The following is a 10,322-nucleotide window of genomic DNA, read 5'->3' on the forward strand; positions in this document are numbered from 1 at the left end:
GTTTTAATATGTTGGTAACCAGTAGATTGTCACAATTTACCGGCGCTCTACGAAATGTATCCTCAAAACACCGGCATCTCCGGTATTATCACTAACACCAAATAGCATTACGGCCTTACATAAAGGTTGCTGAGGCTGTAGAAATAGTGTAGTCAACTGCCAATGAAATATTAAACTTGGCAATAAATCACCCTGGACAGTTCAATGATTTTCTCTTTTATATTCTTTATTTACTCAATGTTACATTAACTAACATAAATAAACATTTTTATGAACAAAAGGCACGCAGTTCAAAAATAAACAAGGAGAACATATGTACAGCTTGTCTCAGAAAACATGTCTGCCCTCAGAGAGAGAGAGAGAGAGAAAGAGAGAGAGAGAAAGAGAGAGAGAGAAAGAGAGAGAGCGAGAAAGAGCGAGAGAGAGAGAAAGAAAGAGAGAAAGAAAGAAAGAGAGAAAGAAAGAGAGAGAGAGAAAGAGAGAAAGAGAAAGAGAGAGAGAAAGAGAGAGAGAGAGAAAGAGAAAGAGAGAGAGAGAAAGAGAGAGAGAAAGAGAAAGAGAGAGAGAAAGAGAAAGAGAGAGAAAGAGAGAGAAAGAGAGAGAAAGAGAGAGAAAGAGAGAGAAAGAGAGAGAGGGAGAAAGAGAGAGAAAGAGAGAGAAAGAAAGAGATGGGGGTGTTAGGGGGTTTGGTTTTAAACAGAAACGTTATGTTGTCACGCCAACACTGAGTCTCAGTGACACCGTCCACTGCTCAATTCCGATGTGAATCCAAAATGTGAATCCAAAACACCAGAGCAAATATCTATTCTGGGTCCAAATGAAACTCCATCTACAGTCCAGTTTAAGAAGCCTCAGAATGGCAGCCCCATAAGCCAGGACTTCAAACCAACAGAATACAGACGGGAGCTGCTGTGGATGCCGGGTGTTGGGAGAAACCACGGTAAATATATCCAGAGTCTTGGTTGTTTGGTTCCTGGGCTCAGGTCTCAGATACTGACAGTACTGGTTAATATCCCATACTGATGGTGAAGTACGGGGTGTCTCTGATTTGGTTCAGTCTGGTCTGTTCACATATAGCCACAGTACTGGGTTTGGTTCAGTCTGGTGTGTTCTCATATAGCCACAGTACCGGGTTTGGTTCAGTCTGGTCTGTTCTCATATAGTTACAGTACTGGGTTTGGTTCAGTCTGGTCTGTTCTCATATAGTCACAGTACTGGGTTTGGTTCAGTCTGGTCTGTTCTCATATAGTTACAGTACTGGGTTTGGTTCAGTCTGGTCTCCTATCAGATAGTCACAGTACTGGGTTCGGTTCAGTCTGGTCTGTTCTCATATAGTCACAGTACTGGGTTTGGTTCAGTCTGGTCTGTTCTCATTTAGTTACAGTACTGGGTTTGGTTTAGTCTGGTCTCCTGTCAGATAGCCACGGTACTGGGTTTGGTTCAGTCTGGTCTCCTGTCAGATAGCCACAGTACTGAGTTCGGTTCAGTCTGGTCTGTTCTCATATAGCCACGGTACTGGGTTTGGTTCAGTCTGGTCTGTGTCAGATAGCCACGGTACTGGGTTTGGTTCAGTCTGGTCTGTTCTGGATGAGTAAAGTACTGGGTTTGGTTTAGCTCTGGTCTCCTTGTCAATAGCCACGTAGATCTGGGGGTCCACCCAGTTGTCTCTGGTCTGTTCACGATAGTCACAGGTACTGGAGGGGTCCCGGGGGCTGAGTGGGGGCGGCCGACGCATGGAGGGGTTCCCCACTGTAAACCTGGAGACACAGGAAAGAGGAACAAGAAGTTCTGCCAGTCAGAGTGTTGTTAATGGTGTGATTATGTCTCACCAAATGGATCTATCATGGATGACTAACCAGTAGTTGTCTATTGTGTATTGGAAGTGTTTTGTTAAAACACATTTCTCTGTTTTGTGAAGAGTTACTGTGCTGTGCCCCATAAAGACTACTAACCTGTCAGTGAGGACATAGTAATCCCATAAAGACTACTAACCTGTCAGTGAGGACATAGTAACCCCATAAAGACTGTCAGTGAGGACATAGTAATACCATAAAGACTACTAACCTGTCAGTGAGGACATAGTGATTCCATAAAGACTACTAACCTGTCAGTGAGGACATAGTAATCCCATAAAGACTACCAGTGAGGACATAGTCAGTGAGGACACTAACCTGTCAGTAATATTAATCCATAAAGACTACTAACCTGTCAGTGAGGACATAGTAATCCCATAAAGACTGTCAGTGAGGACATAGTAATCCCATAAAGACTACTAACCTGTCAGTGAGGACATAGTAATCCCATAAAGACTACCAGTGAGGACATAGTGATCCCATAAAGACTACTAACCTGTCAGTGAGGACATATTAATCCCATAAAGACTACTAACCTGTCAGTGAGGACATAGTAATCCCATAAAGACTACTAACCTGTCAGTGAGGACATAGTGATCCCATAAAGACTACTAACCTGTCAGTGAGGACATAGTAACCCCATAAAGACTGTCAGTGAGGACATAGTAATACCATAAAGACTACTAACCTGTCAGTGAGGACATAGTGACACCATAAAGACTAGTAACCTGTCAGTGAGGACATAGTAATCCCATAAAGACTACCAGTGAGGACATAGTGATCCCATAAAGACTACTAACCTGTCAGTGAGGACATAGTAATCCCATAAAGACTGTCAGTGAGGACATAGTGATCCCATAAAGACTGTCAGTGAGGACATAGTAATCCCATAAAGACTGTCAGTGAGGACATAGTAATCCCATAAAGACTACTAACCTGTCAGTGAGGACATAGTAATCCCATATAGACTACTAACCTGTCAGTGAGGACATAGTAATCCCATAAAGACTACTAACCTGTCAGTGAGAACATAGTAATCCCATAAAGACTACTAACCTGTCAGTGAGGACATAGTAATCCCATAAAGACTACTAACCTGTCAGTGAGGACATAGTAATCCCATAAAGACTATTAACCTGTCAGTGAGGACATAGTAATCCCATAAAGACTGTCAGTGAGGACATAGTAATCCCATAAAGACTGTCAGTGAGGACATAGTAATCCCATAAAGACTGTCAGTGAGGACATAGTAATCCCATAAAGACTGTCAGTGAGGACATAGTAATCCCATAAAGACTGTCAGTGAGGACATAGTAATCCCATAAAGACTGTCAGTGAGGACATAGTAATCCCATAAAGACTGTCAGTGAGGACATAGTAATACCATAAAGATGTCCATAAAGTGATCTAAAGACTGTCAGTGAGGACATAGTAATCCCATAAAGACTACTAACCTGTCAGTGAGGACATAGTAATCCCATAAAGACTGTCAGTGAGGACATAGTAATCCCATAAAGACTGTCAGTGAGGACATAGTAATACCATAAAGACTGTCAGTGAGGACATAGTGATCCCATAAAGACTGTCAGTGAGGACATAGTAATCCCATAAAGACTACTAACCTGTCAGTGAGGACATAGTAATCCCATAAAGACTGTCAGTGAGGACATAGTAATCCCATAAAGACTGTCAGTGAGGACATAGTAATCCCATAAAGACTACTAACCTGTCAGTGAGGACATAGTAATCCCATAAAGACTGTCAGTGAGGACATAGTAATCCCATAAAGACTGTCAGTGAGGACATAGTAATCCCGTAAAGACTACTAACCTGTCAGTGAGGACATAGTAATCCCATAAAGACTACTAACCTGTCAGTGAGGACATAGTAATCCCATAAAGACTGTCAGTGAGGACATAGTAATCCCATAAAGACTGTCAGTGAGGACATAGTAATCCCATAAAGACTACTAACCTGTCAGTGAGTGAGGACATAGTAATCCCATAAAGACTACTAACCTGTCAGTGAGGACATAGTAATCCCATAAAGACTGTCAGTGAGGACATAGTAATCCCATAAAGACTGTCAGTGAGGACATAGTAATCCCATAAAGACTACTAACCTGTCAGTGAGGACATAGTAATCCCATAAAGACTACTAACCTGTCAGTGAGGACATAGTAATCCCATAAAGACTACTAACCTGTCAGTGAGGACATAGTAATCCCATAAAGACTACTAACCTGTCAGTGAGGACATAGTAATCCCATAAAGACTGTCAGTGAGGACATAGTAATCCCATAAAGACTGTCAGTGAGGACATAGTAATCCCATAAAGACTGTCAGTGAGGACATAGTAATCCCATAAAGACTGTCAGTGAGGACATAGTAATCCCATAAAGACTACTAACCTGTCAGTGAGGACATAGTAATCCCATAAAGACTACTAACCTGTCAGTGAGGACATAGTAATCCCATAAAGACTGTCAGTGAGGACATAGTAATCCCATAAAGACTGTCAGTGAGGACATAGTAATCCCATAAAGACTACTAACCTGTCAGTGAGGACATAGTAATCCCATAAAGACTACTAACCTGTCAGTGAGGACATAGTAATCCCATAAAGACTGTCAGTGAGGACATAGTAATCCCATAAAGACTACTAACCTGTCAGTGAGGACATAGTAATCCCATAAAGACTGTCAGTGAGGACATAGTAATCCCATAAAGACTACTAACCTGTCAGTGAGGACATAGTAATCCCATAAAGACTACTAACCTGTCAGTGAGGACATAGTAATCCCATAAAGACTACTAACCTGTCAGTGAGGACATATTAATCCCATAAAGACTGTCAGTGAGGACATAGTAATCCCATAAAGACTACTAACCTGTCAGTGAGGACATAGTAATCCCATAAAGACTACTAACCTGTCAGTGAGGACATAGTAATCCCATAAAGACTACTAACCTGTCAGTGAGGACATAGTAATCCCATAAAGACTACTAACCTGTCAGTGAGGACATAGTAATCCCATAAAGACTACTAACCTGTCAGTGAGGACATAGTAATCCCATAAAGACTGTCAGTGAGGACATAGTAATCCCATAAAGACTACTAACCTGTCAGTGAGGACATAGTAATCCCATAAAGACTACTAACCTGTCAGTGAGGACATAGTAATCCCATAAAGACTGTCAGTGAGGACATAGTAATCCCATAAAGACTACTAACCTGTCAGTGAGGACATAGTAATCCCATAAAGACTACTAACCTGTCAGTGAGGACATAGTAATCCCATAAAGACTGTCAGTGAGGACATAGTAATCCCATAAAGACTACTAACCTGTCAGTGAGGACATAGTAATCCCATAAAGACTACTAACCTGTCAGTGAGGACATAGTAATCCCATAAAGACTGTCAGTGAGGACATAGTAATCCCATAAAGACTGTCAGTGAGGACATAGTAATCCCATAAAGACTGTCAGTGAGGACATAGTAATCCCATAAAGACTGTCAGTGAGGACATAGTAATCCCATAAAGACTACTAACCTGTCAGTGAGGACATAGTAATCCCATAAAGACTACTAACCTGTCAGTGAGGACATAGTAATCCCATAAAGACTGTCAGTGAGGACATAGTAATCCCATAAAGACTGTCAGTGAGGACATAGTAATCCCATAAAGACTACTAACCTGTCAGTGAGGACATAGTAATCCCATAAAGACTACTAACCTGTCAGTGAGGACATAGTAATCCCATAAAGACTGTCAGTGAGGACATAGTAATCCCATAAAGACTACTAACCTGTCAGTGAGGACATAGTAATCCCATAAAGACTGTCAGTGAGGACATAGTAATCCCATAAAGACTACTAACCTGTCAGTGAGGACATAGTAATCCCATAAAGACTACTAACCTGTCAGTGAGGACATAGTAATCCCATAAAGACTACTAACCTGTCAGTGAGGACATAGTAATCCCATAAAGACTACTAACCTGTCAGTGAGGACATATTAATCCCATAAAGACTACTAACCTGTCAGTGAGGACATAGTAATCCCATAAAGACTACTAACCTGTCAGTGAGGACATAGTAATCCCATAAAGACTACTAACCTGTCAGTGAGGACATAGTAATCCCATAAAGACTACTAACCTGTCAGTGAGGACATAGTAATCCCATAAAGACTACTAACCTGTCAGTGAGGACATAGTAATCCCATAAAGACTACTAACCTGTCAGTGAGGACATAGTAATCCCATAAAGACTGTCAGTGAGGACATAGTAATCCCATAAAGACTACTAACCTGTCAGTGAGGACATAGTAATCCCATAAAGACTACTAACCTGTCAGTGAGGACATAGTAATCCCATAAAGACTGTCAGTGAGGACATAGTAATCCCATAAAGACTACTAACCTGTCAGTGAGGACATAGTAATCCCATAAAGACTACTAACCTGTCAGTGAGGACATAGTAATCCCATAAAGACTGTCAGTGAGGACATAGTAATCCCATAAAGACTACTAACCTGTCAGTGAGGACATAGTAATCCCATAAAGACTACTAACCTGTCAGTGAGGACATAGTAATCCCATAAAGACTGTCAGTGAGGACATAGTAATCCCATAAAGACTACTAACCTGTCAGTGAGGACATAGTAATCCCATAAAGACTACTAACCTGTCAGTGAGGACATAGTAATCCCATAAAGACTGTCAGTGAGGACATAGTAATCCCATAAAGACTGTCAGTGAGGACATAGTAATCCCATAAAGACTACTAACCTGTCAGTGAGGACATAGTAATCCCATAAAGACTACTAACCTGTCAGTGAGGACATAGTAATCCCATAAAGACTGTCAGTGAGGACATAGTAATCCCATAAAGAATACCAACCTGCCAGTGAGCACTTTGGCCAGGAACATGGAGTGGATCCCTTTAGGAGAGCGCTTGGAGAAGTTATGGGAGTAGACGGCCTTGCGGGCGAAGTAGGAGCCTTGTCCGAACATGGTGGCGTGTTTGCCACTGACACGCGGGTCAAAGTTGTGTTTGCAGATGCCCTCTACCACCTCAGTGGAGGTGCCGTGGAAAAGGTGACGCTCGCTCAGCATCCTGTCCATCTCCGAGAGACGACGAGACATGTACTCCTTCTTCCTGTTAGGGGGAGCGAAGGGGGGATGATGTCTTTAGGTCTAGTAATTGAATGTTTACACTTTGAACAGGATACAGTGAAACAGCTTGAAGGTTTTACTCTATAGTCCAGTCTATATGATTCACTGCTTCTACCAAGTAGCAAACACTCACACCCACCCACACCACCAATCATCACCTTCTCACTACCCACCGTGACTCATCCTCACCTTCTGCCGTATCTATGGCAACCGGATGTATAAAAAATATATATCAAGGAACCACTTCCTGTTCTTCTGAACTCACCTTCACTAGTGGGTGACACGAATGGTGAGAGCGCAGCTAAGTACGTGTTCAGAACACACAGGTACACAGCCCGGCTTTCTGTCATATTCAAACAGCACAAGGCTAACCAACGTGGGACCTTAGCTCTTGAAGAAGTTAGATTAGCCTAGAACACTGCTCTCAATAACCACAAATTCAATGACCTCTTCGGCCCCAATTGAAAGCATTCTGGTGCATTCTGGCATCAGAGTCGTTTAGCCTGGAACAGACCCCTTCCAGCACATTCAGAGCCACAGCAGATAGACATCAGCATTCCCCTAGGTCTGGTCTAAAGCGAGATCAGACATCAGTATTCCCCTAGGTCTGTTCTAAAGCGAGATCAGACATCAGGCTTTCCCCTAGGTCTGGTCTAAAGCGAGATCAGACATCAGTATTCCCCTAGGTCTGTTCTAAAGCGAGATCAGACATCAGGCTTTCCCCTAGGTCTGGTCTAAAGCGAGATCAGACATCAGTATTCCCCTAGGTCTGTTCTAAAGCGAGATCAGACATCAGGCTTTTCCCTAGGTCTGGTCTAAAGCGAGATCAGACATCAGTATTTCCCTAGGTCTGTTCTAAAGCGAGATCAGACATCAGTATTCCCCTAGGTCTGTTCTAAAGCGAGATCAGACATCAGGCTTTCCCCTAGGTCTGTTCTAAAGCGAGATCAGACATCAGTATTCCCCTAGGTCTGTTCTAAAGCGAGATCAGACATCAGGCTTTTCCCTAGGTCTGTTCTAAAGCGAGATCAGACATCAGTATTTCCCTAGGTCTGGTCTAAAGCGAGATCAGACATCAGTATTCCCCTAGGTCTGTTCTAAAGCGAGATCAGACATCAGGCTTTCCCCTAGGTCTGGCCTAAAGCGAGATCAGACATCAGGCTTTTCCATAGGTCTGGCCTAAAGCGAGATCAGACATCAGGCTTTTCCCTAGGTCTGGCCTAAAGCGAGATCAGACATCAGGCTTTTCCCTAGGTCTGGTCTAAAGCGAGATCAGACATCCGGCTTTCCCCTAGGTCTGGTCTAAAGCGAGATCAGACATCAGGCTTTTCCCTAGGTCTGGCCTAAAGCGAGATCAGTGTAGCAGCCAATGCACACCAGCCATCTATCTACAGGAACAAATGAGCTGTGATTCAGACAGTCATGAGAGCGCATGAGAGTCATAACCAACTAACAACTGTAACTACTAAGTCAAACAGCTCCTTACCTCCACGAGGACACAGGTGAACCTGTGTAATAACGGTATGATAACTCACCTCTTGTATTTCTCCCAGAGGAAGGGATTCTGGACGCGGAGGATCTTAAGGATGCGGAACTTGGTTTCGGACACCGTCTTGTGGAAGAGAGTGTAGACGGTCCGATAGCTCCGGTCGTCACAGGATACCGGAACCTGCAGGAAGTCCTGGCTGGTTGTCATGGGTAACCAGGTCTCTGGGAATACGCTGGGAGTGTTGGTGGAGGATGGAGAGAGAGGGAGAGAAAGGGACAGATCCACAGTGGAGGAGGGGGAAAAGGAGGAGAGGCCACCAAGAGTCCTACAAAAGAGAGGGAGAAAAAGATTTAATCCTAGTAAAAATTCCCTGTTTTAGGTCAGTTAGGATCACAACTTTGTTTTAAGAATGTGTGGTGTCAGAATAATAGTAGAGAGAATGATTTATTTCAGCTTTTATTTCTTTCATCACATTCCCAGTGGGTCAGAAGTTTACATACACTCAATTAGTATTTGGTAGCATTTTCTTTACATTGTTTAACTTGGGTCAAACGTTTTGGGTAGCCTTCCACAAGCTTCCCACAATAGGTTGGCTGAATTTTGGCCCATTCCTCCTGACAGAGATGGTGTAACTGAGTCAGGTTTGTAGGCCTCCTTGATCGCACACGCTTTTTAAGTTCTGCTCATACATTTTCTATAGGATTGAGGTCAGTGCTTTGTGATGGCCACTCCAATACCTTGACTTTGTTGTCCTTAAGCCATTTTCCCACAACTTTGGAAGTATGCTTGGGGTCATTGACCATTTGGAAGACCCATTTGCGACCAAGCTTCAACTTCCCGACTGATGTCTTGAGATGTTGCTTCAATATATCCACATAATTTTCCTACCTCACGATGACATCTATTTTGTGAAGTGCACCAGTCCCTCCTGCAGCAAAGCACCCCCACAACATGATGCTTCCACCCCGTGCTTCACGGTTGGGATGGTGTTCTTTGGCTTGCAAGCCTCCCCCCTTTGTCCTCCAAACATAACAGTGGCCATAATGGCCAAACAGTTTAATTTTTGTTTCATCAGACCAGAGGACATTTCTCCAAAACGTACGATCTTTGTCCCCATGTGCAGTTGCAAACTGTAGTCTGGCTTTTTATGGCGGTTTTGGAGCAGTGGCTTCTTCCTTGCTGAGCGGCCTTTCAGGTTATGTCGATATATGACTCGTTTTACTGTGGATATAGATACTTTTGTACCCGTTTCCTCCAGGATCTACACAAGGTCCTTTGCTGTTGTTCTGGGATTGATTTGCACTTTTCACACCAATGTATGTTTGTCTCTAGGAGACAGAACGCGTCTCCTTCCTGAGCGGTATGACGGCTGTGTGGTCCCATGGTGTTTATACTTGCGTCCTATTGTTTGAACAGATGAACGTGGTACCTTCAGGCATTTGGAATTTGCTCCCAACGATGAACCAGACTTATGGAGTTCTACACTGATTTATTTTGATTTTCCCCATGATGTCAAGCAAGGAGGCACTGAGTTTGAAGGTAGGCCTTGAAATACATCAACAGGTACACCTCCAATTGACTCAAATGACGTCAATTAGCCTATTAGAAGCTTCTAAAGCCATGACATTTTCTGGACTTTTCCAAGCTGTTTAAAGGCACAGTCAACTTAGTGTATGTAAACTTCTGACCCACTGGAATTGTGATACAGTGAATTATAAGTGAAATAATCTGTCTGTAAAACAATTACTGGAAAAAATGACTTGTGTCAGGCACAAAGTAGATGTCCAACCGACTTGCCA

At 43.0% G+C, this 10,322-nt stretch overlaps 1 protein-coding gene across 1 annotated transcript in view; it reads right to left on the reverse strand.

The window, feature by feature from the left end:
- Window positions 1-10,322, reverse strand: part of LOC135553465 (protein mono-ADP-ribosyltransferase TIPARP-like) — a 62,618-nt gene that overhangs the window by 23,993 nt on the left and 28,303 nt on the right. Inside the window, exons 5-7 of the mRNA XM_064985573.1 lie at window positions 8,570-8,848; window positions 6,760-7,017; window positions 1,601-1,757 (exon numbers count right to left, since the gene is read on the reverse strand). Of these exons, the coding sequence (XP_064841645.1) occupies window positions 1,601-1,757; window positions 6,760-7,017; window positions 8,570-8,848 (694 nt within the window). The remainder of the gene's footprint in view (window positions 1-1,600; window positions 1,758-6,759; window positions 7,018-8,569; window positions 8,849-10,322) is intronic.

Source organism: Oncorhynchus masou, chromosome 13 (genome assembly GCF_036934945.1).
Source record: "Oncorhynchus masou masou isolate Uvic2021 chromosome 13, UVic_Omas_1.1, whole genome shotgun sequence".
In the NCBI taxonomy this organism is placed as follows: domain Eukaryota; kingdom Metazoa; phylum Chordata; class Actinopteri; order Salmoniformes; family Salmonidae; genus Oncorhynchus; species Oncorhynchus masou.